This window comes from Cebidichthys violaceus, unplaced genomic scaffold, assembly GCF_023349555.1.
Source record: "Cebidichthys violaceus isolate CVI_PGR_0920_01 unplaced genomic scaffold, fCebVio1.0.p SCAF_8, whole genome shotgun sequence".
Lineage (NCBI taxonomy): Eukaryota > Metazoa > Chordata > Actinopteri > Perciformes > Stichaeidae > Cebidichthys > Cebidichthys violaceus.
This window is the reverse complement of record NW_027176964.1, coordinates 5,996,418-6,023,438: the sequence shown is the minus strand read 5'-3', so window position 1 is coordinate 6,023,438 and position 27,021 is coordinate 5,996,418. Positions and strand designations below refer to the sequence as shown.

General features: G+C 42.6%; 6 protein-coding genes across 10 annotated transcripts; 2 read left to right on the top strand and 4 right to left on the bottom strand.

Moving 5' to 3' along the window:
* Window positions 1-693: 693 nt before the first annotated feature.
* On the top strand, window positions 694-5,618 carry homeza (homeobox and leucine zipper encoding a). Of its 2 annotated transcripts, none has more exons than XM_068701475.1 (3): window positions 694-1,119; window positions 1,778-1,869; window positions 2,247-5,618. In XM_068701475.1, exon 3 carries the CDS (start codon window positions 2,274-2,276, stop codon window positions 4,269-4,271), a length of 1,998 nt encoding a protein of 665 aa, XP_068557576.1. In that variant the 5' UTR covers window positions 694-1,119; window positions 1,778-1,869; window positions 2,247-2,273; the 3' UTR covers window positions 4,272-5,618. The 2 variants fall into 2 exon arrangements, with proteins under 2 accessions (XP_068557576.1, XP_068557575.1); XM_068701474.1 differs by having other exon boundaries at window positions 1,778-1,962.
* A 217-nt stretch (window positions 5,619-5,835) lies between these two features.
* On the bottom strand, window positions 5,836-10,201 carry LOC137865907 (RING finger protein 212B-like). 2 transcript variants are annotated; one of them, XM_068701476.1, is made up of 14 exons: window positions 10,120-10,182; window positions 9,215-9,277; window positions 8,928-9,051; window positions 8,432-8,484; window positions 8,262-8,336; window positions 7,867-7,973; window positions 7,670-7,772; window positions 7,530-7,558; window positions 7,402-7,442; window positions 7,264-7,288; window positions 7,086-7,152; window positions 6,328-6,385; window positions 6,184-6,214; window positions 5,836-6,087 (listed from the first exon to the last, which is right to left on the bottom strand). In XM_068701476.1, the coding sequence occupies exons 2-14, from the start codon at window positions 9,263-9,265 to the stop codon at window positions 6,012-6,014; spliced, it is 840 nt and encodes a 279-aa protein (XP_068557577.1). In that variant the 5' UTR covers window positions 9,266-9,277; window positions 10,120-10,182; the 3' UTR covers window positions 5,836-6,011. The 2 variants fall into 2 exon arrangements, with proteins under 2 accessions (XP_068557577.1, XP_068557578.1); XM_068701477.1 differs by lacking the exon at window positions 9,215-9,277 and having other exon boundaries at window positions 10,120-10,201.
* Window positions 10,202-11,128: 927 nt separating this feature from the next.
* On the bottom strand, window positions 11,129-13,010 carry LOC137892679 (zona pellucida sperm-binding protein 3-like). Its single transcript, XM_068738002.1, has 10 exons — window positions 12,929-13,010; window positions 12,663-12,829; window positions 12,493-12,578; window positions 12,318-12,406; window positions 12,049-12,229; window positions 11,867-11,972; window positions 11,682-11,764; window positions 11,490-11,581; window positions 11,332-11,407; window positions 11,129-11,255 (listed from the first exon to the last, which is right to left on the bottom strand). The coding sequence occupies exons 1-9, from the start codon at window positions 12,993-12,995 to the stop codon at window positions 11,343-11,345; spliced, it is 936 nt and encodes a 311-aa protein (XP_068594103.1). The 5' UTR covers window positions 12,996-13,010; the 3' UTR covers window positions 11,129-11,255; window positions 11,332-11,342.
* A 5,676-nt stretch (window positions 13,011-18,686) lies between these two features.
* On the bottom strand, window positions 18,687-20,609 carry LOC137892680 (zona pellucida sperm-binding protein 3-like). 2 transcript variants are annotated; one of them, XM_068738003.1, is made up of 10 exons: window positions 20,528-20,609; window positions 20,262-20,428; window positions 20,092-20,177; window positions 19,917-20,005; window positions 19,648-19,828; window positions 19,466-19,571; window positions 19,281-19,363; window positions 19,089-19,180; window positions 18,931-19,006; window positions 18,687-18,819 (listed from the first exon to the last, which is right to left on the bottom strand). In XM_068738003.1, exons 1-9 carry the CDS (start codon window positions 20,592-20,594, stop codon window positions 18,942-18,944), a joined length of 936 nt encoding a protein of 311 aa, XP_068594104.1. In that variant the 5' UTR covers window positions 20,595-20,609; the 3' UTR covers window positions 18,687-18,819; window positions 18,931-18,941. The 2 variants fall into 2 exon arrangements, with proteins under 2 accessions (XP_068594104.1, XP_068594105.1); XM_068738004.1 differs by having other exon boundaries at window positions 18,687-18,720.
* Window positions 20,610-21,733: 1,124 nt separating this feature from the next.
* LOC137892890 (zona pellucida sperm-binding protein 3-like) lies at window positions 21,734-24,327 on the bottom strand. Of its 2 annotated transcripts, XM_068738299.1 has the most exons (10): window positions 24,175-24,325; window positions 23,909-24,093; window positions 23,732-23,835; window positions 23,560-23,651; window positions 23,301-23,481; window positions 23,105-23,210; window positions 22,942-23,030; window positions 22,381-22,472; window positions 22,038-22,123; window positions 21,734-21,926 (listed from the first exon to the last, which is right to left on the bottom strand). In XM_068738299.1, exons 1-10 carry the CDS (start codon window positions 24,239-24,241, stop codon window positions 21,879-21,881), a joined length of 1,050 nt encoding a protein of 349 aa, XP_068594400.1. In that variant the 5' UTR covers window positions 24,242-24,325; the 3' UTR covers window positions 21,734-21,878. The 2 variants fall into 2 exon arrangements, with proteins under 2 accessions (XP_068594400.1, XP_068594401.1); XM_068738300.1 differs by lacking the exon at window positions 23,105-23,210 and having other exon boundaries at window positions 24,175-24,327.
* Window positions 24,328-25,090: 763 nt separating this feature from the next.
* On the top strand, window positions 25,091-26,976 carry nedd8l (NEDD8 ubiquitin like modifier, like). The gene is made up of 4 exons (XM_068737714.1): window positions 25,091-25,244; window positions 26,216-26,263; window positions 26,377-26,459; window positions 26,568-26,976. Exons 1-4 carry the CDS (start codon window positions 25,227-25,229, stop codon window positions 26,689-26,691), a joined length of 273 nt encoding a protein of 90 aa, XP_068593815.1. The 5' UTR covers window positions 25,091-25,226; the 3' UTR covers window positions 26,692-26,976.
* Window positions 26,977-27,021: the final 45 nt, after the last annotated feature.

Here is a 27,021-nt window from a genome sequence, read left to right as displayed (position 1 = left end):
TACGTCTGAACCGCTCCGGGTCTTCATTTAGGCGATATTTCAGGAATTGGTACAGGCCCATAGTCATGATTATAGAGATGAAGAGGTCAAATCCCAAAGCTCAGATACGTTTTTGTTTGTTTTTTTGCATATTTTATTGATTGACTTAAATATTGAATTCACGGTTCAGTTTTCTGAAAGTTGTATCTCAACTTGAATACCATCATCTTTGTTTAGTTAGGTGTTGGCTCAAAAGTAGTAGTATCAGTCTATGAAATACCATGATGTGTTAATGTTTGAGATATTTCACGTAATTTCTCCCGTTTTGCTAAAATTGTCACATTTCCAGAAAACACAGTGTCCTCGCTGGACCGATTAGAAGTTTTATAAATATGGTCTTCGGGGAGGCTAGAAGGAAAGTTCCTGTAAGTAAATTAGAAATGTTGTTTTCTGCTTTGCGTTAGGCCAGTAGGAGTTGTATCAAAGCAGTGTTTCAATTTAACAAGACAATGGTTCTCGTTTGAAATCCTAAGAGGTGTTTGTGGGCCTGGTGTGGTGGGGACTGGTGGGTGGGTGACGTGAAACATGTTTAGCCCACTGCCCTCGGATTTATTATACAGGCGCCTCCTCCCGCCAATCCACGGCCTGCTCTCCCAGACTGGCACACCCACCCCGCCGTCACTGTGTGGGAGAGTCGGTTGGGCCTTGTGGGCTTCCTGGTCCTCGGCTCCGCCTCGCCTCGATCTGACCGGACGGCGAAAACACTTCTCAGTTAAAGAACAAAAGCAACAACGGATGGACCGAGGAGGGCGAAGTAACGGCGACTCAGATTCCGACCTGAATCTCGCGGATTGAGATATTTGTTCCATACGCGGGGAAAGGACTAAGCCGACGACTGAACTCCTTCGAAAAGGCGACAAACTTGGTCGCCTCGCATCTTTGTATCCCGACGTAATCCGTCGAGGCGCTCGATAAATAAGACAAGGGTCAAACCGACAGACGGACGGTATTGTTTCCGTGCTCTTCCTCTAAACTTCGGCCATAAAAGGCGGAGTGGCGGAGGGGTTACTCCCGGTTTCCCTTTGTTTTCTTCACGCTTTTAACGGACCTTCGGGGATAACGGGTTTAAGCAGCGTTTTGGTAAGTTTATTTTTATGTTTCACTGAAGCGTGTCTGGCGGTGAAGTGCGCCTGTGCAGTGTGAAGCGTTTTAGTTAGTACGCCATAAAGGGGGGGGTCGGGTCGGGGACACTGGGCTGCTATTGTGGTTGGCTCCGAAAGCAACTTTTATAGCTTTTTGTCCCACTAAAACAAAAAATACAGCGTATTAACTCGTACAGTGCATTGAAGTAACACATCAGACGTCACCGCATGATCTCATCCCGTGGGTTTAGTGTGTCACGAATGACTAATACTCTTGTTTCATAATTGTTTGCTAATGTTTTTGGGACACTTAATCATTTCTAGCGTGGCCCAAGAGACCATAATCGTTTCCTAACCTTACTTAAATGTGCAATGTCTCTTCTGCTGTCCCAAATAAAGTCTCCTAAGTGAAGAGTGGGCTACTTGAAAGACACTGTTCAATAAGTAGCCACAAATGGCATATTAATATAGTAATGTAATAACTGCAATGGGAGTAAAATCCTTGTATTTAGCCTTATAACTACTAGACCTGTGATGGGTTGATGTGTTGTCTTAACACCTGTTGCTAAAGCACAAAATTACTTTTAGTTAAGGGCTTAGAGGGCCTAGACTTGGACTTGAGGGTGACTAATGCGACTCATTTTCTCCTTCCACAGGTCTCTCTTGTGGTATCTGCCTTTGTGAAGAGGCTACACTCATCTTTAGGGACTGAGGATCTGGGCGTGGAACAAAGCCGGACTGGGAAAGGGTGAGAAAGTAGACCGTGATGGATTTCTCATGGATCCCCATTCCCCGCGCACCCACCCTTTGCGACCGATCCCCCCACTCACACAAAACAAAAGTCAGTCACCACACTCTGGGGGGAGGGGAACCCAGTCTGGACAGAGTATACGACTAGTTTCACTGGGAGTTCAGAATAAGGAGTGCGAAGTATGGGGTGGGGGAGGGGAAACAGCTGTCAGATAATTGACTTTGAATGAGAACTGAAAGTTCTTTTAACATCATAGTTTGTACTCTTGGCTGTACTCGGCGGGGATCTTATCAGTGAAGTGAAAACTGTTTCGCAGCTGAGACAAGTAGGAAAACAGCAACTAAATCTGTGTTGTTGTTTTTTTTCTTTTCTAGGTGAAAGAGCCTATTTTGATACCCCAGATGGCGACCTACAGTGAACACAATGGCAGAAACGGACTACTTATGGGCATGAAGGGGCATTTTGAGGGAAAAGTAACAAAGACAGAATGTGAAGGCAAACTCGACGCTAAACGCTCCTCCAAGGATTTGCGCCACTCAGCTGACAGCAACGTGAGTGGCGTGGCTAGTTTCACCACCAACCACAACTCTGTTGTGTGTCTGCCTCTAGTATCAGAGGGACTGAAGTTGGTATGGACGCAGTCAGATCAAACCCGTGAACTTGACACGATCTCAGAGCTGACCCAAGCTTTTAACTTATTTCCATACCCATCGTCTCGCGAGGTTAGCACCCTGGCTCGGGTATGTGCCTTGCCACTGGACAAAGTTAAGGTGTGGTTTATGGTGCAGAGAATTAAATACGGTATCAGCTGGTCCTCAGAGGAGATAGAGGAGACACGGCGAAAGCTTGCAGTGCCTGAGCTTTCTGATGATGTTACTGAAACCAACGAAGAAGCCGAAACGAAGAGCAAGAGTGGAAGTAGTGAGGAATTGGTAATTGAGGATAAGGATAACAACCAGGTAGAGGGTGTTCCCTCCAGCCCCCCAAAGAAGAAACTTAAGTGCGAGTCACCGGATTCCTATAAACCAGCCAAACCCACTGCCCCGTGTTTCAGCTCCACCCTCCCACCCCCTCAGGATTCATACTTCTACCGCCCACCAGCGGAAACGCCAGCAAGCACAGCGGCCGATGTCTCCCTTGACCTTTCGGAGTCGCCTTCACGACAGCACCGCCACGGGCGCTACAAAAAGTCTAAACCTCAGCTCGCTGCCCTTCGAAAGAGCTTTCTGAGGGAGAACTGGCCTGCGGAGGCAGAGCTCAGACGTTTGCAGGAAGAAACCGGGCTGAGTCGTAACGACATTCGCAAGTGGTTCAGTGACAGCCGGTACCAGCTTAGGGTGGGCCGAGGGAGCCTCGCTGCAGCCCAGAACTACTCGCAACACACTGGAGGTAAACAAGAACAACAAATCCAACCTCTCCCACTTATTACACAAAAGACCAGTCAGCTAAACGGGGTAAAGGGCCAGGAGGCAGCCCGTAGCAATGGGATTAGAAATTCACATTTCTTCCAGACCTTTTTGTCCAACAGCTTGGAAGCATTCGGGGACAGGGTCCTTGAGGCTGAAGGGTATGACGGAATGGAGGAGCTTTCTGGTGACGGGGACAGTTTGAAAGACGAGGAACAAAGTGAAGAGCTGCCCTTGCAGCTGACCAAGACCTGCAAGATTGAGCCAGATGTTCAACAGGAACCATCGGGTGTATTAAAAACCTCTCCCTGCTCTTCCCCCTCTGGCAGCCCACCACCGACTGCCTCGCCTAATAAACCGCTTTCAAACAACATCAGCACATCAAAGAAGTCAGCCCACTCAGCCAAAGCCTGTCCCTCACAAACACCGTTGCGAGTCTCAAAGGCTCCCTCATCCACATCCACATCCCCTGCCCTCACTCCGGCTGGGCGACCAAGAAAGACCAAGGAGCAGCTGGACGTGTTGAAGCAGCACTTCTTACGCTGCCAGTGGCCTAAGAGTGAAGATTACACTGAACTTGTTAAGCTTACAAATTTACCCCGGGCAGATGTTATTCAGTGGTTTGGGGACACGCGGTATGCCGTTAAAAATGGCCAGCTGCGCTGGGTGAAGGGGGTCCGTGACCAGTTCTTGGCAGAACTTGCAGCCCAGCAAAGCAGCAGTGGTTTGACTAACGGAAGCTCTGGGACGTCTACCCGGGCCGGGGGGCGCAAACGAAAGTCTCAAGCAAATGCAACAAGTGCAGATTTCCCTGATATCCAGCCTCTGATGACGTATTACCTTGCAACAGGCTCACTAAATGAAAGAGACCTTGACTCTCTATGCAAGAAATCTAAAATGAGCTACCAGCAAGTGCGAGATTGGTTTGCAGGTCAGGATGTTGGGGGTCAGGATGTTGGGGGTACTGAACAAAAACTGATTGTTGCTGATTAAGACCCTGGAACCAGACTCAAGAACATTTCTTTAGGTTGGTGAAGTGCTGCTCGCATCCTTTGCACCAACGAGCATAGTTGTTACTTTGGTTTAAATTGCTTTAATTTCGCAGGTTTGTAACATCCGGTCTTCCAGCACAAGCCCAAAAAAGGTTTGTTTTTTATACATATGCTGCATTTCCTGCTTATCCTAATATATATTTTGGACTTGAATTATAATTGTGCTGCCCGTGTTGCTGTAAATAGGACAGTAACTTGTACACTGGTTTGTTTTTTTGAGCTTATTATGTTTGTTAGATATCTCTACTACAGAATTTTTAGTATGCTATTGTAGCAGTATAAGTTAAACAGGTTGTACTCGTAGTACCTGACTAAAGCAGACAAGTAACTGTTCCAGAAAGATGTCTCTGTTGATGAATTTGTTGACTGATCACTGTGTGTAATCATTCCTTTACAGCCAATAATTCCTTGTCATGAAAAGCACACTGGACATGTACACTTTAAATTGACATCCTGCACTTTGGTTTTAGAGCCTGCTGTCATATTCATTAAATCCAATTATTTTACAAAACATTAGTTCCTAACATAACTGTCATTTTTGATCCCTTAACACTGAAACCTATTATCATGCCTTTGAAAACAACATGGTCCATCTAATTGTCTAAATGTCTCTAAAGCATATTTCTGAAACACATTCCCAGATTCTCCTTTAGACGCTCTGCTGTAAGACTTGATTTACTAGGATAATGGTACCAAGTGAGCAGCATTCACACCAACGGCATACAGATGTCAGAATTGCCAACTTCAATTCTGGTTTGCACTCATAATTCAGTCAGTATTTGTACATCTATTTTGTCTCAATAGCTATAGAGTGTGACTTGATGGTTTATAATCTAGAAAAACTAGACGAAATAACGGATGGTGGGGTCCATGTACTGTATAAGTAGCAAATAGTTTGAATCCAAAGAAAACATACATTTCTAATAACTCAAATTATGAATTGTAGCACAAACATTACACATTCAGGTCATCCGTTCAGAAACCCCCACATTTTAAAGTACATCTTAGTAGACTTAGGAGGGGCGAAGTGGGCTTTAAATGGAGTCGGAGTTCAGTTCATTAGGAAAGTCTGGATAAACGTTAGAGCAGAATGTTGATAAAGCAGTGTTCATCGCTGTGTTCTGTCATTCTTTTAGTAATGAAAAGTTAATGCAAGTGTCATGCTGTGAGGAAATGTCCATGATGCTTTGTGTCTTCCTTTGCCGATGTCTTCCATGTATGAAAAAAAAAAAATCCTTTATTTGCACAATTGTGTCACTGGAAACCAGTAAAGGATTTGCCTTTCTAATCATGTGTGTAAGCAATGTTTTTGTGTGTGTGCACTGTAATGACTGCGACTGATTCTGACAGATCAGATTTATTTTTTCATTATATGTAAATTCTCTGCAGAAACGGTGGTAATATAAATTGTTGCTAAAAAAATGTATTGCCAAAAATGGAGGGCCGTTAGTCAACCAGTGATCAATAACACAATTGGCAGATACATTCATCAACAGAGGAACCACACGGTAACAACAGTACAACAGCCATGTAAACGTAACGATTTGAAGTACTTGTACTCAACAATGTTGAAGACATTGTTGAATCATTGGTGCCAAATGTTAATGGGTTAAGACAAATTAAACAAACAAACATATGGCTACACACTCCTTAACTGATACAATGGTTAGGGGCCATTTCATTAATGTCTGGGTGAATGTATTGATAATCCATTCATAAACTGGAACGGGAAAACATTAGGTGTCTGACGCTGAGTTCTGAGGATGACACAAATAGACTGACTCAGCGATTGCATGAGAACAATTTCCCATCATGATTTTTTCATGGCACGTTATTTGGAAAGCATTTCTTACCTTGTAGGAGTGCTAAAGGATGTGGGTGTTCCTATTTAAAACAGGTGAAAAGATCTTGATTAAAGATAGAATATGCATAACTTATCCAGTTTAATCACAGAACCTCTGGTCGAGCTACTAAAGTGTCTTTGCAACAATACTCACTTTGTACGTATTCATGAAGAGAACTGTGGCTCGAAATAGAGGTCGCTGATCCAGGTGTCTGACAAAAACAATAGGAGTACAAATTTAAAGTTCATAGTTGAATATTTGACTAGTACTAATGAGGACCCGGATATAAATGTGTAATGAGTGTAAAAATCTATTTTTGACCACAGACATTGTAGTCTGACAAAAACACTCTTGATCTTGAACGATTTCTTGCCAATACTGGTCTCTTGGGCACCAGGCTCATAATTATGAGAATATAATTCATCATAAGCATATGAATTTTCAACCTCTTCAGTGTCAAAATTAGCAGTGATTCATATTTATGAAAACTAAACTGCACACGTCACTTCTGTTTTGTCTTGAGCAGATTCAAAACATGTCTTACAAAAACTCTGAAACTATTTACTAAATAATTTTCCTACGTGTTTTTTTAACCTGCAAGTTGCTCTTACTTACTAGCCCCTCCCTGAGGTTTCAACCTCATTTCATATTCTTCATCAGTGGATGGAGTTGTCATGGAGATAGCATTTCTTTAACAGAACAAACTCCGTTCGCTGAGCAAGACAGAGCTCATGAAACGCTTCGGTAAAAGCTTTTTAGTTGATTACATATTTTGTATGTCACACTGTTATTATGTCGACAAGGGTCTTTAAGAGTTGCACAATAATCTAAGAACAGATGTATTTTCTTCAGTATGTTTTATTTATTTCCACTGGGTCTACAAAACATTACAATGTAACTCTGAGACTTACTGTGATGGAGGACAGACTGGGACCTCTGTCTCTGGCCAACCCTTGAGACTCTGCTGAGCCAAAGTAACTGAGACACAGACAACATGTTTGAGCATAGAAAGCAATCCTTTCATTAAGTGTCGATACACAACGATGTTGCAAATACAGAATGAAATCCATCAGAGCATGGAGTACGTACCTCATGGTTCTTGAACGAGGGGTCACTGATAAAAAGAGAACATGCACACGTTCATCAACTTGAAGCATAACATTGGAAATGGACCGCCAACACCAAAAACATTAACTTTAACAATTCAACTTGAAGCACAGGGTTTACCTGGAGAGGTGACAGCCACAGGGAGGGACATCCGTTGACTTCTAAATATGAGACAATAAGTTAAAAGTTTTAATACTGGAAAGTTTGTGATTAAACTGGGTCGTTCTGAAAGGGAAATTTGGTTTTACCCATTTGTATGAAACTGTCCTGGAGAAACCTGTGGCAAACACAAAGTGTGCAAGGTAAATTGAATATGTAACTTATTACCTAAACGTTGGCATTTTTGAGAAAATTAACTTTTTCTATATTAGACTTTCGGAGCACTTACCCTCCGCTGAGAAAGTGGCTTTTTCAAATCAGCGGTCTCTCTTTTCAGCTCTGAAAGCTGCTTTTTTAAATCGACGTTCTCTCTTTTCAGCTCAGAGAGTTGCCTTATGATGACAGAAGTGGGAAGAATAGCGTAGCAATCGGGGGAGGGGGTTATTTACACGGCCACAAAGGAACAACAACAGATATGGAAATCACCTGTAACCCTGCTCAGTGACTTCCTTCAGGCGCCGTTCTAGTTCAACAGACTTATGCTTGAAGTGCGCCGTGACTCTCTCCGTCTGTGTCCGCTGAAAAAGTGCAATCTGAGGAGCACGAAGACCTCACTATCAAGTATTCTTTCAGTGAAAATAAAAACATCATGTGATTCAACTTTGGCTTTTGGATTAAAGCTCAGGGATTCCCAAATGATGCTGCCCATTTGGGATGCTTTTAATCTAGTCAAATATCCTCTAACTGAAGCAGTCTCTCGTTGAATGACTCATTCACCGGTTACTAATTGACTGGCTGCTCTGACATTTAAAGTCCCTGTATAGCAATTACAATGACAGCAGAGTAGCAGCCTGGGTGGCCGCTGCACAGCAGAGACAGACCTGTGAAATGTGCTCCAGCCGTGACTGGATGAGCTTCACGGGATCCTTGAAAAACACCTTTTCCTGTGGCTTCATCTGAAACAAAAATATTTGTGTAAATATAATAAGCTGGCTATGCACAATAAGGTGGTCAGACAGTATCCTGCCGTGGAGATGTCAAACTCACAAACCCCATCTGTGATGGGCAAGAAACTGCAGCTGGCCCCACACACACTGCACTGCTCTGCGGGGAAAGACATAATCAGAAGAACCATAACTAGCCGGCAACTGTCTAATAATTTGAGCAATGATATTAAAGTTACTACAAGGAACTCTCATTTTGGCGGTCCTTTTGGATGAAAGTGGTAGTGTTTCTAAGCACCAGGTTCTCTTCAGAAAACCTCAAATTTTATTGCAGCAGGGTCTGGAAGTCTGCCCTGCTCAGTCCTGGTTCTGGTTCTCCCGTGCCTCCCTTCCCTCCAGCAGGCCCAGGAATACAGCCTGGCTCTCCAGCAGCATGTTGTCTGTGTTTGCTTCCAGCAATCGCTGATGGTCTTGTTTACTTATAGATCATTATAGGGGCATCGGTAGTAATGAGGAGACCGTTTCACAACCAGTTAAAAGTTCCTCACAGTAACTTTGAATAATAATGGAAGCAAATTGACTTTGTGGATATAACCGTCTCACTAGATTGAATGCATCCTTCGCAGCAGATGTGGCCACAGCTGGACACAGCAAACCTGGACCCTCTCCTTGTGAAGCACTGGTTACAGTGGAACCAGTCCATTTTTAGTCCTGTGGGGTTCCTCCTCTGCAAACACATGATACACAAATGTGAATATGTAACATGAAATATTACAGTATATGACCATAAGTATGTGGTCACACATTTTTATGTTCATTTAGTATTGAGACCCTTTCCAACATGACAATATCCCCTTGCACAAAGCCGGGCCTATAAAGAAATGGTTTACCCAGTCTGGTATGGAAGATCCTGACTGGCCTGTACAGAGCCCTGACCTCATCTCATACAACACCTTTGGGACAAAGTGGAACCAGACCTCAGTACCCAACGTCAGACCCCCACATCTCAACACTCCAGTCTCCCCAGACTAGTGGAAACTATTGGTAATATATGAGCAAGAATGCACATGGTTTTTAAAAGGCATGTTCAAAAGTTGTCAAGTATGATATTTTGGCCATGTAATGTACCAGTATGTAGATACATTTTATTATCAAGTCTTTTTATGATATTAGGGCTTCACAATACTAGCTTTTTTTTTTTACCATAATCACAAGTTAACACAATATAAATTCATGACATACACTCATGCAATAAGTTAGCAATAGCTTAACCATTTTAGCATTAGGCTAGGGTATTTTGTAAAGACACGACCTCCACACACCCACACACCAGTACAGTCAGGTACAGTTGTCTAACGTGAAGACAAAGTTAGCTAACGTTAATGTTACTCATCCTCAAAGCTAAGAGGTTACACTATAGCCACTTTTCACAGCAGTCATTTTGACATGTCATAGCAAGGTAAACAAACACAGGTGTAATTGATTAAATTAATTGTCACAGCCATTCCAGTGAGCCAGCATGCACAATTCCATCCCGACAAGCCTAATGGAACAGGGCCATAATTAATATTACTTACACCTGTTTACCCTGAAATGACGCATCAAAATGGCTGCTGTGAAAAGAGCCTATTGGCTACCAAAGTGTTTGCAAGCTAACGCTAGCTAACGTTAGCTTAAATTGTGGAAAATTCACTTTGGCTGGCTACCGACAGACGATAAGAAAGTGACTCAACTTTCATTACACTTTAGCTAGAGGATATCCGCACACTCGTCTTTGTTATCTTGCCAAAATTACCTGTTAATGTGCTCAGGTGAGTTAGTTGAAGTTTTATCCTCAGATATTTCAGCTCAGAAGTACCGCCTCAGCGCGAGTAGCAGATCTCGTGCTCTGTTCTGATTGGCCGTGTGACGTGGACCCCCCCCCCCCCCATTCGTAATGTCTCGGTTCAACATGCCAATGACAGGTCTGCTAAGGCTAATTTAACTATCATGGACAGTATACAAGTATGCCACCTTGTTTTCAGACATTTGTGTAAGGTAGTCTGTAATTACACATGGTTTACATTTAAAATTTAATTTCAAAGTTGTTTCAAAAGAATAAAAAAATTATAGAATTTAAAAATGTTTAACAGTTCAGCACAGAAAGTTGCAATTAGTTTTTGAATGCTGGTTATTTGTAGACCTAATCTAAACTACAGTCCGAGTTCAAGAACCTTAAAGGTTTATTAATCCTTGGCTCAACATGTGCTGGGGTAATAGACTGAATTGCATACCAAGGATCAGCTGGCTATTTAGGGAGTGTAGATGTTGGACCCGTTTTGACAGGGTATTAAGAGTCAAGTTTCCATAGTGCAGCAATACAAAACAAGCCATTTGAAAACGTGTTACAATTTCTTAGTTTTGTATAAAGAAATATTTAACCCCCTAGTAAAATACTGAGTTTAGCCTTGAAAGAGATCTGCTAGAAGAAAGTGTAAATGCCAAGATCATTCACTGTTAAATACAGCAGTGTCATTCATTTCTGTGTATTAAGGCGCAGTATATTATGCTGTCAATATTTTTATCATGACCGTGATTAGGGATGTTCCAAGTGACAGCGCTTCAAACAAATATGTGGAGAAAGATATTCTGATATTTAGGCTTCTTGAAAATAAATCCCACCGTTAAAGCTCTTTTATGTCAAGTTCCTGCCCAGATGTGCATTTCACCAAGAACAAGCTTTTTTTTTTTTTTTTTTTTTAAATAAAACAAACACCTCTAAAGACAATTACACACAGAAGCGCAATAATGGGAGACCTTTCAGGTAGATAGTTACATCTTTAATGGCTTCATTATGATCTGAACTGCAAAGAGACAGGCATTAAGCTTACAAACTCAATAAAAATCATCCAATTCAGATTGAAGGAGCCAGTGTGCAAGATGGATCCATTCCTGTTGGAGAACAAAACAAAAAAAGGTTAAGTAGTTGTTAAGGATAAATGTATATGCAATGTAAAATTAAACTTACTGGAAAGTACTTTAGGAATTGACATCAGTGATGGTAAGTGGCCCAAGGACAGCATTTTGTGCCACACCATGCTTCCCTGTTTCAAAATAAAAAAAAAAATAAAAAAAAAGTTTAAATACAAATCAAACGTGTTAATATAGCAGATGTCACACAGATACCTGATGCTGTACTCCTGGTCCTCCTGGACTTGCAGTCAGATTCACAGCAGTCACAGAGATTGCTGTATGCAGAGTTGTCCAGCAGCTCCCAGCTGAGATGGTGAGGATTGAAGAAAATTATTCTCAAGCAGTCCATCATACAAATCTGATTGAACCCAGAAAACATTGTGAATAGTTTAGCGACATTTTTACCCATGCTCTTTGACATGGCAGGCCTTCTTGGTGTTGTCCATAGCGTTGGGATCCCAAGCCACAAGTTTACAGTGGATAAACACCTGTTGAGTGGTGAGGTTGCAAGGAATAGTTAGCTTCCAGTTTTCATAATAAAGCCCTGAATCTTAAAAACAAAAAAAACACAACAACAACATTATAGTTACCTGTTCACCAAGACCAAACCTAAAGGCTTGAAGAGATAGGTGGATCTCCGATGATTTTTGCCTTTGTTCGAATTGTGAGCGCGACACCATACTGTCCACAAGACATCTGTGGTTGAGAATGGAAAAGAGGGTTACATCTCATTTCTGGACAACAAAATGCTATATTGGTGAAACAAGATTACCCCTTATTGGCAATTATCGGGTACAAAGTGCTTTCAGGGAGCAGCTCCGGTGTGGTAGCTGCTACGCATTCCTCAAGAAGCAGCAGCAAGGGCTGATGGGTCATCTGCGACACGCTAGCCATGATTGGGATAAAGGAGCCCAGAGGAAAGGTAGTAGATTCTGCGGGGCCTGAGAAGTCACCTACAGCAGTAAATAGGAGAAGAGTCATTACATTACAAGAGTCAGCATGAGAGCTGCCATTTCCAGTGAGGTCATGCTTTACACCCACCATTCATGAGTCCAATGTGGAACACTAGATCTCCTAGACCGTATGTACTGAACACTGGGTCATAAATCAGAGGGTACCAGTCATTAGGCCTGCAACACAAAACATAAGCAATTGAGTAAAGCAACTGCTGCCATTTTACCAAACACGCTACTGTTGAAGTAGTATGAACACCCACCTCTCATACGCACAGGCAACGGGGTAAGTGAAGTCAGAGGAACTATAGGTCAGATCATTGGTGTACATCAAATTATCCCCAGTTACCTACGAGAGAGACAAATGTCACCAAGATGCAGGAAATACACTGGACTCAGTTTGTAGGTAAATATATATATATGTTTTACGCACAATTCTCCTGAAGTTACAATCATTGACATCCACGCTGAAAACAGCCTGGGTGGCCGAGAAGCTGGTGGGGAAGCAGTTACCCAGACGGAAGAGCGAGAGATCAGCCTGGGGTCTGTTCTCCGTCCACACCAGCGTCACAAAATCTGGGCCGCAGTCCAGCTTCATGTCTGGAAGAAGACACAACACAAAGAACTCAAGTTAATACTCAAACAGCTTTTGTTAATGAAAATCACATACCTTTGTCCACCATTTTGCTACAATATTACCTGCATATACCGACATGGCCGCAGCCATGCTCAAAAGAAGTGCACATTGCCAAAAGAAAGCCATCATGACTGGATGCTTGCCTCTGACACTGAGGAGGTTTTTAACTCCTTGTTACCGGGGCACTTTTCATTAAGAAAACCTCTTTCACCTGGTGTGTGTCAACAGCCTCAGGTGCAGAGGCCATCAGACTGATTGCAGCTTGGAAATCAAGGCTGCGATTGAATAGTCCTTTTTTCTCATAGGAAGGTTCCTAACTAAGTGTAAAGGCCCGGAAGTTTCTAAGTGGCTGCTATAATAAGAGCTGTTCGAATTCTCTAAATGCTATAAGGAAAGGTGCTTCATTTAAACATTTAAAGTGATGCACCATTCGGCCGTCCCTAAAAACAAACGATATGCTTATCTTACACAGGTTTAACAATTATACTCATACAGTCATAAAGTAATGGGATTGATGTTGATGAATATGAATAGACAGTGACAATCCTTACGTTTGATTTCATATGTATGTATTTACTTCAAACATATAACAAATCTTTTTTTTTTTTTTTAAAAGAATACAAAATAAAATGAAAAGTAAATATAGTAAATTGTCAATGAACAAATTCTCGTTCTCAATAACAAGAACCATCAGTAAAAAACAAAACAAGCTAGACCTTTGATAGATTATTAAACTGTTAAAAAGCACAATATAACCAAACCGTTGAATCTACATTATTGCACAAAGGAAATATTGATATTGAACAGTTTCATTGATATTGCACGAGTGAATTGTCAATTTCTACTGAAACGTGTTGATCAGCTGCACATTAGCAGGTGTCACATTTTGTGGAAATATTTTCTCTTTACACATAAAAAATAAAATATGAGGTGACGCATTTCACATATATATTTAAATATGTATCACGGCCATGAAGCAAGGCAACCAAATAACCTGAAACAATTTTTCTTTACCACCATCCCTGCAACCATGCTGCAGGTGGCAAGCACTGTTAACAGTGTGAGAACTAGTTTATCTAGCAGAGTTGAAAAAAATAGATCTGCCCACCAAGTAGCTCCTATTAAAAGAATTTCACTGTCTATTCTCTCTGTTGATTATATATGTAGGGCCAGTGTTTTAAAGGGTATAACAGGATGTGTTTTTTTGAGGGCCCAGAGTTCATAGAGAGGTCTCCCAGTCACATAGGAGCCGCACCACCTGTGTACTCAAGCAGTCATGTCAGTGCCCACGGTGAAAGTTGTGCTGCAGCAGCTTCAAGAGGATAAAAGGAGATGCTTTGTGATCACCTCAAGTTCAAAGAGGCCCTCCTGATAGCGAACTTATACAGCAACTCCCTGTACCCCTTCTCGGACACCATGGCCTCGCTGATCAAACACTACGGTCAGCCTCATCAGCTGTCACTATAGCAAATCGCAGAGTTAATGGAGGAGCCCATCCTTTGAGCAGAGGACACAGCAGGATTCAGGAGGTTCGCTCTGAGAGTCCAAGGTCTTGTTGGAATGTTAGACCAACTGGGTGAAGACGGGAGCATAAAGCTGCAGTGCGGGTCTTACGTTGCACGGCTGACGATTAAGCTGCCCCAGGATCTCCGTGCCACCTTCTGCTGCATACCCTCAGAGGGACAGAGTCTCATCATTGATAGACTTTGGTGAGTGGCTGGAGTATGAGCTGGTAATTCAAGAAGGCAGAGATAAGCCGAGGAAGGATTGGGACAGAGACAAGAAAGCCGCAAGGAAGATGGCTGTGCTACATGGTGCCACCCATGACACAGCCTTCTGGGCATGTCCGACTGAAGCCCGAGCCCCCCAAGAGGCCCCGGATAAGCCCTAAGCTTATTGCCCATACTGCCTCACTACACAACACTTCCTGGACCAGTGCTTGAACTTTAAGCAACTGACCAAGAAGACTGCATGGGTGAAGTCCAACAACTGGCGCTGAAGATGGCACCACCAGGCCGCACAGTGTCAGTTGAAAGTCCTATGTAAGACATGCCAGGGAAAACACCAAGGGGCCTTGCATGAAGTGAACCTCCGGTCTGCAGACCACAAGACCGCTGCAGTGCATGTCACTGGGGCAAATGTGAAGTCATCAATGGACGTACTGTAACCAGGTCCTCTTGAAGGTCAGCAAGGTGCTACTTCGAAAATCGTGAACACACTCTGGAAACGTATGCCATTAGACGATGGTTCAGAGAGGACAATCTTCATCCAGGAGAGGCTGCAACTTTTGGGAACTGCAGAGAGTCTGACTCTAAGAACAGTAAGTCAAGGCCAAAGGATGTTACATGGCTCAGCAGTGACGTTCAAGATCTCCCCAGCTGGTCAGCAAACAAAGACATTCACCATTGAGAGGGCCTTCACTGCAGGTGAGCTAGCTTAACACTCTTATCCAGTGAAGGGACTTCAGCATAGATATAAGCACCTCAAGAGGATCTCCATGCAGCCCATCATTAACGCTCAGCCGCTCCTCCTGACAGGCTCAGACTGTCCACACCTCGTTACACCCTATATCAACGGCCAGTTAAGTCTCTCCAACAAGTGTAGCCACCAACAGGAGTACCTCATCCTGGCCACTACCTCCCCGGCTGCTGAACTCTTCAATCAGGTCGAGAAGCTCTGGCAACATGGACACCTTACCATACAGAAGCGAGAAGCTGGTGATGAGGTCCCGGAGAGTTGAAGAGACTACGAACCTTCTCCACGTGAAGACAACGAGAGCGGAGGTAGAGGGAGTGTGGAGATATGCCACACCGCTGCTGCCTGTGAGTAACATGCACACGCTCACAGCACGGCCTGAAGCTTGCCTTCCTAGTCTGCGTGGCACCGAGAAGCATCTCAGCAGAGATCCAGTCAAGGCAGAGGCTTACAGAGTCAAAATCACGAAGCTAGAGAAGGCGGGCTATATCAGCAGAACCAATCAGGAGCAGGGAAAGAAGTCCTGGTTCATTCCCCACCACAGGATGACACACAACGGGAAGAACCGAGTTGTGTTCAACTGTTCCTTCATCTGTAGGGACCAGAACCTGAATGAGCTGCTACTGTCAGGGCCAAACCTAGGTGCCTCTCTTCTGGGTGTCTTGTTGCATTTTAGAGAACATAACATTGCCATCAGCAGTGACATACAAGGAATGTTCCACCAGGTGAGACTGCTGCCTGAAGACTGACCTCTGTTGTGCTTTCTCTGGTCTTTCTCTGGTCTTTTCAAGCTGCGACAGTGGGCAAGCAGCGCTTCAGATATCATCAGCCACCTGCCTCAGGAAATTAGGTCAAAGAGCAGTGAACAGTTGCTAAACCACACAAATATAGACCCACAGGAACCTGCTCTGGGGCTGCAATGGTTATGCCACTCAGACACGCTGCGCTACAAGTCAAAGAATAATGAGGTGCTCCCCTCCCAACATGAGGATCATTTATAGAGTATTGGCAAGTCAATACGACCCTATAGGGTTCCCCACATCATTCACTACAAGGGCCAAAGTGATCGTTTAGCAGCTAGGGAGAAGAAGCAGGAGCGAGACAACACTCTACTGCCTGGAGATCTGCTCACAGCATGGCAAGCCTGGGAAGATGAGCTGCGCACCTGGACAACATCAGGCTGGCTCGGTGCTATGTGATCCCGGCCCTGGACCATGTAGCCAGTAAGCAGGAGGTGCACATCTTCTGTGACGCATCACAACGTGCATATGGCAGTGTGGGATACCTGTGCACAGAAGATGCAGAGGGACATGTTGAAAGGGCCTTCCTGACAGCTCAGTCTAGCGTGGCTCCCAAGCTTCAGCTTTCCATCCCGCGGCCGGAGTTGTGCACTAAGCTTGCAAACCTGCTAAGTAGAGAGCTTACGCTGGAGGTATCCAGAGTGTTCATGTGGACTGACTCCACTACTGTCTTTGCCTGGATCCAGTCAGACTCCTGCCATTTTAAGGTGTTTGTGGGAACCCGCATCGTTGAAATTCAGGAGTTGACCGGCAGCCAGGCCAGGCGCTATGTGGAGACGTCAGAGAACCCAGCAGATGATCTCACCCGGGGTAAAAGACTGCAGGACCTTACTGGTGAGGCCAATAGACCCCCATTCCCAAAGCTGTCACCTGACCAATGGCCAGCGCATCCAGTCACGGAAAGTGAAGACATTGCTGAAGAGCAGCACAGGCCCACAACCTGTCTCATTGCCATGGTAACCACCACCAACCACTTCCTATCTGATGCTCAGCAGTTTAGCAGCTTCAGTGAACTTGTGAAATTGATCGCAAGGTATCTTTACGGGGCGCCTGTTGATGCTGGCATGAGTTCAACAGCAGAGGACTTCAAGGAGGCAGAACTCACAATATTGAGGTTCAAAGAGAGCTTTCCTGATGCAAAAATCTGATTTAGTTTTGATTTGAATAAGATTCAATACAAAATAAATTAGATTGAAAATTTTAACAGTTGGATCACTTTCATGTTTTGTATACATGATCTGTGGCAATGCAGCCTTACTGTGTTATATCAAAAATGTCATAATTCATAGAGCTTGCGGAAAAACAAGGTATTTGTAGAGGATAGCTGTGTCCCAAATCAGGGGCTAGATCCTCTAAATCTCGTGGCCTATAAAGATGGGTCTGACGACCACATTATATCCAAGGGTAAATGAGAGCGTTGAGCCTCAGATTAACAATTCAGGAGCTCCCTATAATTGTAAGGTCAAAATTTTAAGTTTATTGGGAACCTCGAAACAGCCAACCAATTGTTGGATACTAGCGACAAGGAGACGTTATGAATTTACAGGACGGCATTTACCACATGGACATCAGGTCATAGTGTTCCATGTTTAAGCTTATGTGACTTATTTTAAGTCTGGATACCTATATTTTATTTCCCTGCAGTGGTGATGACAGCATTTGAACAATCTGCAAACAGTTCAAGTTGAGATCAGGTAAAGCCGATGTGAAGCTTCCACAGTCAGTGATGATTTGGGGAGCCATGTCATCTACTGGTCCACTGTGTTTTATCAAGTCCAAAGTCAGCACAGCCGTCTACCAGGACATTTTAGAGCATTTCATGCTTCCCTCTGCTGACAAGCTTTACGGAGATGCTGATGTCATTTTCCAGCAGGACTCTGCACCTGCCCACACTGTCAAAAGTACCAGTACCTGGTTTAATGACCCCAGTATCACTGCTTGATTGGCCAGCAAACTCACCCGACAATGCAGATGAACTGAAGGCCTCTATTAAAGCAACCAGGGCTTCCATAACACCTCAGCAGTGCCACAGGCTGATCTCCATGCCCCACCGCATTGATGCAGCAATTCATGCAAAAGGAACCCCGACCAAGTATTTAGTGCATACTTTTCAGCAGGCTAATATTTCTGTATCAAAAATCTTTGATTTTATACATTATAATTTTCTGGTACTGAATTTTCATTAACTGTAAGCCATAAGGGTGAAATGCATCACCCTTTGTGTAATGAGTTTCACTTTAATTTCTGAAATAAATTCACTTTCATATTTTGAGTCATTGAGATGCACCTGTATATTTTATGATCAGTCCCAAGAGTTGTGAATACACAGCAACACAACCTCAATAGATCTCAGCAGAAATTTACACCTAGTTTAGTCATAAGAGACCTGCTTAAAAAAAAAAAAACCCGAGATCATTCACTGTATATGAAGTTGCTGACCAGATGTGCATTTCAAGCAGTTTCACCAAGAACAAGCCGTTTAAAAACCCAATACATCTTTAAAGACGATTACACACTTGAGCTTAATAATGAGAGACCTTTCAAGTAGATAGTTACATCTTTAATGGCTTCATTATGATCTGCAAAGAGACAGGCATTAAGCTTTTAGAAGCTTACAAAACACAATAAAAATCCAATTCAGATTAAAAAAGGAGCCAGTGCACAAGATTGAGCCATTCCTATTGGGGGGGGGGGGGGGGGAAAAACAAAAAAAAAAAAAACACAACAACACACAAACAAAGTTAGGTAGTTAATGATAAATATATAGCGCAATGTAAAATTAAACTTACTGGAAAATACTTTAGGAATTGACATCAGTGATGGTAAGTGGCCCAAGGACAGCATTTTGTGCCACACCATGCTTCCCTGTTTCAAAATAAAAAAAAAAATAAAAAAAAAGTTTAAATACAAATCAAACGTGTTAATATAGCAGATGTCGCACAGATACCTGATGCTGTACTCCTGGTCCTCCTGGACTTGCAGTCAGATTCACAGCAGTCACAGAGATTGCTGTATGCAGAGTTGTCCAGCAGCTCCCAGCTGAGATGGTGAGGATTGAAGAAAATTATTCTCAAGCAGTCCATCATACAAATCTGATTGAACCCAGAAAACATTGTGAATAGTTTAGCGACATTTTTACCCATGCTCTTTGACATGGCAGGCCTTCTTGGTGTTGTCCATAGCGTTGGGATCCCAAGCCACAAGTTTACAGTGGGTAAACACCTGTTGAGTGGTGAGGTTGCAAGGAATAGTTAGCTTCCAGTTTTCATAATAAAGCCCTGAATCTTAAAAACAAAAAAAACACAACAACAACATTATAGTTACCTGTTCACCAAGACCAAACCTAAAGGCTTGAAGAGATAGGTGGATCTCCGATGATTTTTGCCTTTGTTCGAATTGTGAGCGCGACACCATACTGTCCACAAGACATCTGTGGTTGAGAATGGAAAAGAGGGTTACATCTCATTTCTGGACAACAAAATGCTATATTGGTGAAACAAGATTACCCCTTATTGGCAATTATCGGGTACAAAGTGCTTTCAGGGAGCAGCTCCGGTGTGGTAGCTGCTACGCATTCCTCAAGAAGCAGCAGCAAGGGCTGATGGGTCATCTGCGACACGCTAGCCATGATTGGGATAAAGGAGCCCAGAGGAAAGGTAGTAGATTCTGCGGGGCCTGAGAAGTCACCTACAGCAGTAAATAGGAGAAGAGTCATTACATTACAAGAGTCAGCATGAGAGCTGCCATTTCCAGTGAGGTCATGCTTTACACCCACCATTCATGAGTCCAATGTGGAACACTAGATCTCCTAGACCGTATGTACTGAACACTGGGTCATAAATCAGAGGGTACCAGTCATTAGGCCTGCAACACAAAACATAAGCAATTGAGTAAAGCAACTGCTGCCATTTTACCAAACACGCTACTGTTGAAGTAGTATGAACACCCACCTCTCATACGCACAGGCAACGGGGTAAGTGAAGTCAGAGGAACTATAGGTCAGATCATTGGTGTACATCAAATTATCCCCAGTTACCTACGAGAGAGACAAATGTCACCAAGATGCAGGAAATACACTGGACTCAGTTTGTAGGTAAATATATATATATGTTTTACGCACAATTCTCCTGAAGTTACAATCATTGACATCCACGCTGAAAACAGCCTGGGTGGCCGAGAAGCTGGTGGGGAAGCAGTTACCCAGACGGAAGAGCGAGAGATCAGCCTGGGGTCTGTTCTCCGTCCACACCAGCGTCACAAAATCTGGGCCGCAGTCCAGCTTCATGTCTGGAAGAAGACACAACACAAAGAACTCAAGTTAATACTCAAACAGCTTTTGTTAATGAAAATCACATACCTTTGTCCACCATTTTGCTACAATATTACCTGCATATACCGACATGGCCGCAGCCATGCTCAAAAGAAGTGCACATTGCCAAAAGAAAGCCATCATGACTGGATGCTTGCCTCTGACACTGAGGAGGTTTTTAACTCCTTGTTACCGGGGCACTTTTCATTAAGAAAACCTCTTTCACCTGGTGTGTGTCAACAGCCTCAGGTGCAGAGGCCATCAGACTGATTGCAGCTTGGAACGCAGCACATTACACAGACCCGATTCATTTTGATCGGGTAAAGCTTGATCAGCTCCGCATTAGTCACGTTTTGTGGAAATATTTTCTCTTTACACATAAAAAAGACAATATAAGTTGACGCATTTCATATATTTAAATATGTATCACGGCCATGAAGGGAGGTAGCCTAATAACCTAAAACTATTTCTTTACCACCATCCCTGCAACCATGCTGCAGATGGCACGCACTGTTAACAGTGTGAGAACTAGTTTATCTAGCAGAGTTGAAAACAAATAGATCCGCCCACTACGTAGCTCCCATTAAAAGAATTTCAATGTATATTGTAAGAAAATCCTTGCAGGCAGGCGAGCATGCTAGCAGATACACACTTTGTGATTGTAGCTGAGTATCCAGCCTGTAATTATTGAGCCTCAGCAACAGCCAGAGGAAGAAAACCCCTGCAGGCTAAACTGGCCAAAATCTGATTTTACTTTTACATTTAATAAGATTTAATAAAAATAAATCAGACTGACAATTATAGAGTTGGATCACTTTGTTTTGTATACATGATCTGTGGCAATGCAACCTTATTGTATTATATCAGATTTGATGTCATAATAGTTAAAGAGCTTGAGGAAAAATGGGAGGTATCCTGTCAGGTTAGCCATGTCCCAAATCAGGGGCTAGATCCTTTAAATCTCATGGCCTATAAAGATGGATCTGAAGATCACATAACTGATGGTAAATGAGACAGCCAAGCCTCAGACCAATAAGTCAGGGGCTCCCTTTAATTGTAAGGCCAAAATCTGAGACTTATTGTAAGTTAGTTGCCTCGAAACAGCTAACCAATAGTTGGATACTAGTGTTAAACAAGGAGACACAAGTTTACAGGATGACATTTACCACATGGACATCAGGCCCTAGTGTCACATGTTTAAGCTTGTGACCTTTATATTAAGTCTGGATACCTATATTCTATTTCCCTGGAGTGGTGATGACAGCCAAAAAACCCACAATAGATTCTGAGTTTACACTTTGTTTATTTGTATAGCGAGTTTAAGATGGATGTACAGCATTTGACAATTCCAACAATCTGCAAACGGTTCAAGTTGAGATCAGGTAAAGCCGATGTCCCAGTGTCACATTAATCAGGAGGTCATCTGCTTCAGTCGAGCACGATCATGGAGTCTTCCGTCAGCTTAGACTGGGCCTCCTGTTGAGAACAAGTTGAGAGCTTTAGTCCGGTTTAAATTTAGTTTATAACCAAACCTCCAGTTTCAGAACAAAGACCATAAACTTGAGAGTAAGCTGCAGCAACAGACACCTGAGACACGTTGTTGGCCTTCGAGTCAGATGGATCCATTATGATCAGGGGTCCCAACACAGAAACTTGACTAAAGCCGTGACTTTCTGAGAGGACGAAAGAAAAATTACACACACACACACACACACACACACACACACACACACACACACACACACACACACACACACACACACACACACACACACACACACACACACACACACACACACACACACACACACACACACACACACACACACACACACACACACACACACACACACACACACACACACACACACACACACACACACACACACACACACACACACACACACACACACACACACACACACAATACCCCATTCAAGTCCTCTTTTGGTGCGGGACTTGCAGGTTGAGTCACAGCAGCTACAGACAGAGCTCTTAGACGGGTCATCGAGCAGTTCCCAGCTGGAAAAGGAGCAATTGTAGATAAGCATTGCATCACCATGTTAATACAATTTTATAAAGCACAAACACCATAATATTGTTCAAATGTTCAGGTAAAAATACAATACATTAACATTAGCTCCTCTGATTGCCTGGTTTAAACTCAGCAGGTCATGGTGGGTTTAACTGGCATTTCTTTTAAGGAAACCTTCTGCAAGAAGTTAGAATACAAATATTTGTACACTGAAATATTTACAATCATTTGACAATCTACGATAGGTATGGTGGGTTTTTTTTTTTTTTTTTTTTTTTTTTTTTTTTTTTTTTAAGAGATACGTTTATTTAACTTTCTTCTAGTTGCATTGTTTGATGTTCATGTGAGATAAGCCAACCTCCTCCTGGCTCAAGATGCATCATGACATTGGTATCATCTTTGAACTCAGCAAGAAAGCAAATCAAAAATGTCTAACTGTTCCCAATCCACCATTACCTCTCACTTTCCTTCTTGTAATGGCAGGCTTTCTTGCCATCATCAAGAACTTTGGGATCCCATGCAACCAGTTTACAATGAATGTACACCTGAGGAGCACATGACAGTCAAAAACAAATAAAAATCATCATTTAATATTCCTTATGGCAGTTCCCCCTCTCACCTCATTTCCAGAACGTAACTGGAAGGCCTGCAGGAGAAGGGTGACTGCAGACGACTGGTAGCGAGGGAGGAACATAGAGTTTCCCCTCTTGCTATCCAGAAGACACCTGAAGAAATTCAAGTGTTGCCGACTAGCAATAAGACTTTATATCTAGAAAATGGTCAATAGAAAGACAAATCAGTGCATGAATACCCACCCATAATTGCTTATGATGGGGTAAACCTGGCTACCAGACACCAGCTCAGGTGTAGTGGTCGCCACGCATTCCTCCATGAGCAACAGCAAGGGTTGATGGGACTTCTGCTCCACTGCCGCCCATATTGGCATGAAGGAGCCCAGGGTGAAAACATTTGTCTTTGATACATGTGTCAATTGATCTGTAGTGAAAAAATAAAAAAGGCTTAGAGTGTCCCCTTGAGTAAGCCAATGTTGTATTTGGTAGTGTAAGAACTCACCATTGAGCAGTGCCATGTGAAACACTAGACCGCCTCGGCCTTCAGAAACACTTGCGCCAGGGTTCAGGAAAGGTGGAACCCATCCTGCGGGTCTGAAATATAATGGGAGCATTTTCTCAGCTCACATTTCAAATGCTTTAAAAGTGTAATTTGATTCATGAAAAAAACCTACCTTTTATAAACGCACTCGATGGGATACACGTAGGCAGCCGGTTTTGACCTTGATTGTGGCCGGTAAGTCAGCTCATTTCTATAGAAGAGATTTTTTCCTTTCATCTGTAGAAAAACAGTTTATTGAGATACTGGAGAGGCTGAGAGGAATTTTAGTTGAATGGAGCTTTAGCATTACCTGTCTTTTGAATTTGCAGTCATTAAAACCGTAGATGAACTCTGCTTCACCCTCTCCGCTGGGCAGGACATCAAAATCTGAGGCCATGCAGGTTCCAAGGAAGAGACGCGCTGCATGCGGCACCATCTCTGCTTTGATCTTCCATGTGATTCTTATCAAGTCTTTTGCACAGACAACTTTGATCACTGCAAACAAACCACTTATGATTCCAGTTTCAGTACCTGAACAACTTACAGAAGGTTGACATTACCACATGCAAAAATTACCTGCATTGGCAATAGTTGTTGCAAAAACTGCCAGGATTATCACACCAAGGTAGAGATGAGTCGCCATGACTGAATGATACAAATCCCAGTGGAACTGACACCATTTGTAGACTTCCTGTCAAATTAGCTGAATGATTAACATCTGTGTGAGAGCAGGGCGACGGTTGGTCAGTGTCTACTTATACTGGGGAGTTTCTGTGCGTTCTCACAATTTCAGTTATATTGTAGCGTATTCATTTAGACAATTCCTAAATGCAGAGGTGGAATGTAACTAAGTGAATTTGATCAAGTATTGTACCCAAGCAATTCTAAAACATATGTATTTATGCACTCATTTTAGTTTATACCTCCACTTTGCAAGGTTTCAGAGGCAAATATTGTCATTTATTTGTATTTTATTTCTGCTCACTCTACTGTATTTACTTTGACTGGTAGTTATTTACTTCAGATTCATATTTTACATAAAAAAACCAAGATCAGTTTATAAAACAGTTAAAATTAGCTTCAACTCGACTAACTACACATTAAAATGCTTAAATGTTGCTGCATCAGTTATAATGATCCAAGAATGTAAAATCACTATTTACTTTTGTTTTCCATGAATATTTTCATACTTTTAGGCCCGTTTGAGTAATATTTTTAATAATTTATAATAATTTATAATTGCGATAGAGAGAGAGAGAGAGAGAGAGAGATTTTATAGCTTGATGTTGCATATATATATATATATATATATATATATATATATATATATATATATATATATATATATATATTTTTTTTTTTTTTCTTCTGTTAAGGATGTAAATATTTCTGTCCATATGAAAGCTGCTGTGAGTTTAGAAATGGCTGATTTGATTTTTCTGAGAGCGGAACAATTTTTTCGTGTGGTTCGACGCCATCACGTCCGGAGGGCTTAGCTGTGTACACAGGAAGTAAATTCAAGTCAGCCTGAGACAAGTCGGTTGTAATTTGCCAGTGTATCAAGTGTTTTCGTTAGTACACCGAAACATTTCATATCATTTTGAATTGTAGTATATTGGTTATTCAAGATGCTGATCAAAGTTAAGGTAAGACCATTGTTTCATCAGCGCACGAGCTTCTCCGCTGGCTCGTAGCTGCTGTTGTTTGGTAGCGCGCTAACACCAATGACCGGTCGAATTTATCTTTGGGCCGGTGGGGGGTGGCAGTAATTTATTATATTCTAATCTCATTCTATGCTAAAAACTTAGTATGTCGGCCTGGATTTTAGCTCAATTATCTCTTGACGTGCCGCTCTTTGGGTAACGTCAGTACTTGTCGCCAGTCACTAGCTAGCTATGTTATTTGATAGCTTGCTAACATAAATTCAATCACGAAAGCAGGTTAGCCAACTCCTTGGCCGGTGTTATAACAAAATGTGTGCCCCTTGAGATTCTGTGACGCTTGAGGATACACTACGAGATAAGTTAGTGCCCTACAGCTATTACTACTGGCCCACAACTTTCTGCTATTACCAGCGCTGGGACCATTCATCTTCTTACACTAACTGTTGATCGACAGAAAGATAATGGATCAATCATTTCGGGAGGATTATTAACCATAATGCCAAACATTCTCTGAATCTAACTCCTTCATTGTGGAGATTTATTCTTGTAAATTAAATATCTTGTGTTTGGTCGGACGAAACAAGACGTTTGACGACGTCGCTCTGGTAAATTGTGTCACGAATTTTTTTCCCTCCTATTTTGTGATGTTTTCTAAACTAACAATAAACGTGACTCTATAAATAGAAAAAAAAACTATTGTATTGATGAATTCAATAATTAATAAATTCATATATGCATCCCTAGCTGTCTGAGTTATCCTTATCTACATATACCAAATGGCACCCCTTAACATTAGCAGTATAGGTCACAAAATCTGATGGGTCACAGAATTTTGTTTAACAGATACAAACCTCATTAAAAAGAGACATGGTCTGTTTCTTTTGTGTGTGTGTGTGTGTGTGTGTGTGTTAAAAGCTGGTGTTGATGTGATCATGTTAAAATTTTTGTTTCAGACTCTCACTGGAAAAGAAATAGAGATCGACATAGAGCCCACAGACAAGGTGAAATACAAATGTCTAGTAAGATTTAAAAACACACTAACTCGTATAGCGTGCCTTGACTCTGAAGGCACCGCATCATTTCTAAATGTCTTGTTTTTTTTGTGTAAATGAAGGTGGAGCGGATTAAAGAAAGGGTGGAGGAGAAGGAAGGGATCCCCCCACAGCAACAGAGACTCATCTACAGCGGCAAACAGATGTGAGTTCCCCTACATGGCATACTATCTCGCTCTGTAGTCGCTTGTGAGACACTCCCGTTTCTCAACCATTCCTTTTTCTAAACCTTCTTGTGCCCTCTCACTCTCAGGAATGATGAGAAGACGGCTGCAGACTACAAGATCCAGGGAGGCTCGGTGCTCCATCTTGTGTTGGCGCTAAGAGGCGGCTCAACGCCGCACAGGCCCTGCACACGCCGCTCCTCTTTGTCATGAGTCGCTGTTGTTGCGTTGGGGGCCAGCTGAGGGCCAGCGCTGTAGGTGTCCGTCACCTTCTAACCATGTTTCATCACAGAGATCTGAAATCCCCACGCAAAGAAAATGTAATCAACCAACAACAGCAACAAAAAAAAGAGAAAAAGGACGTTCTAATTCCTTTGTAGATGTTTTTTTTGTAAACCCACATTGGCTTTCTGAGTTTGACCAGTTGATGCAGGCACCCATGCAGTACAGAAGAAAAACACTGTGGTCTTTTTGCTTGTGAATAAATGCTGAAGTTGAGTGAAGCGGTGTCCTCGAATACACACACACACACACACACACACA

Bases quoted from the DNA above. Each gene is read 5' to 3' on its own strand.
- homeza (XM_068701474.1), top strand. From the start codon at position 1,888: ATGGATTTCTCATGGATCCCCATTCCCCGCGCACCCACCCTTTGCGAC. The intron at 1,963-2,246 runs GTCAGTCACCAC...TTTCTTTTCTAG, and splicing joins CCCACTCACACAAAACAAAA to GTGAAAGAGCCTATTTTGAT.
- LOC137892679 (XM_068738002.1), bottom strand. From the start codon at position 12,995: ATGATGGCTTTCTTTTGGCAATGTGCACTTCTTTTGAGCATGGCTGCG. The intron at 12,579-12,662 runs GTGCGTAAAACA...TCTCTCTCGTAG, and splicing joins ATTGTAACTTCAGGAGAATT to GTAACTGGGGATAATTTGAT. The intron at 11,408-11,489 runs GTATCTGTGTGA...ATTTTGAAACAG, and splicing joins GACCAGGAGTACAGCATCAG to GGAAGCATGGTGTGGCACAA.
- LOC137865907 (XM_068701476.1), bottom strand. From the start codon at position 9,265: ATGAGGTCAGGGCTCTGTACAGGCCAGTCAGGATCTTCCATACCAGAC. The intron at 7,443-7,529 runs GTAAAACCAAAT...TCTCATATTTAG, and splicing joins GGACAGTTTCATACAAATGG to AAGTCAACGGATGTCCCTCC. The intron at 6,386-7,085 runs GTAAGTCTCAGA...TGTTTTTGTCAG, and splicing joins CCAGTCTGTCCTCCATCACA to ACACCTGGATCAGCGACCTC.
- LOC137892890 (XM_068738299.1), bottom strand. From the start codon at position 24,241: ATGGCGACTCATCTCTACCTTGGTGTGATAATCCTGGCAGTTTTTGCA. The intron at 23,031-23,104 runs GTGAGAGGGGGA...TGTGCTCCTCAG, and splicing joins AGTTACGTTCTGGAAATGAG to GTGTACATTCATTGTAAACT. The intron at 22,473-22,941 runs GTAATGGTGGAT...CTCCTTTTCCAG, and splicing joins TACAAGAAGGAAAGTGAGAG to CTGGGAACTGCTCGATGACC.
- nedd8l (XM_068737714.1), top strand. The intron at 26,264-26,376 runs GTGAAATACAAA...GTGTAAATGAAG, and splicing joins ACATAGAGCCCACAGACAAG to GTGGAGCGGATTAAAGAAAG. The intron at 26,460-26,567 runs GTGAGTTCCCCT...TCTCACTCTCAG, and splicing joins ATCTACAGCGGCAAACAGAT to GAATGATGAGAAGACGGCTG.
- LOC137892680 (XM_068738003.1), bottom strand. From the start codon at position 20,594: ATGATGGCTTTCTTTTGGCAATGTGCACTTCTTTTGAGCATGGCTGCG. The intron at 20,178-20,261 runs GTGCGTAAAACA...TCTCTCTCGTAG, and splicing joins ATTGTAACTTCAGGAGAATT to GTAACTGGGGATAATTTGAT. The intron at 19,364-19,465 runs GTAACTATAATG...ACCACTCAACAG, and splicing joins GGTTTGGTCTTGGTGAACAG to GTGTTTACCCACTGTAAACT.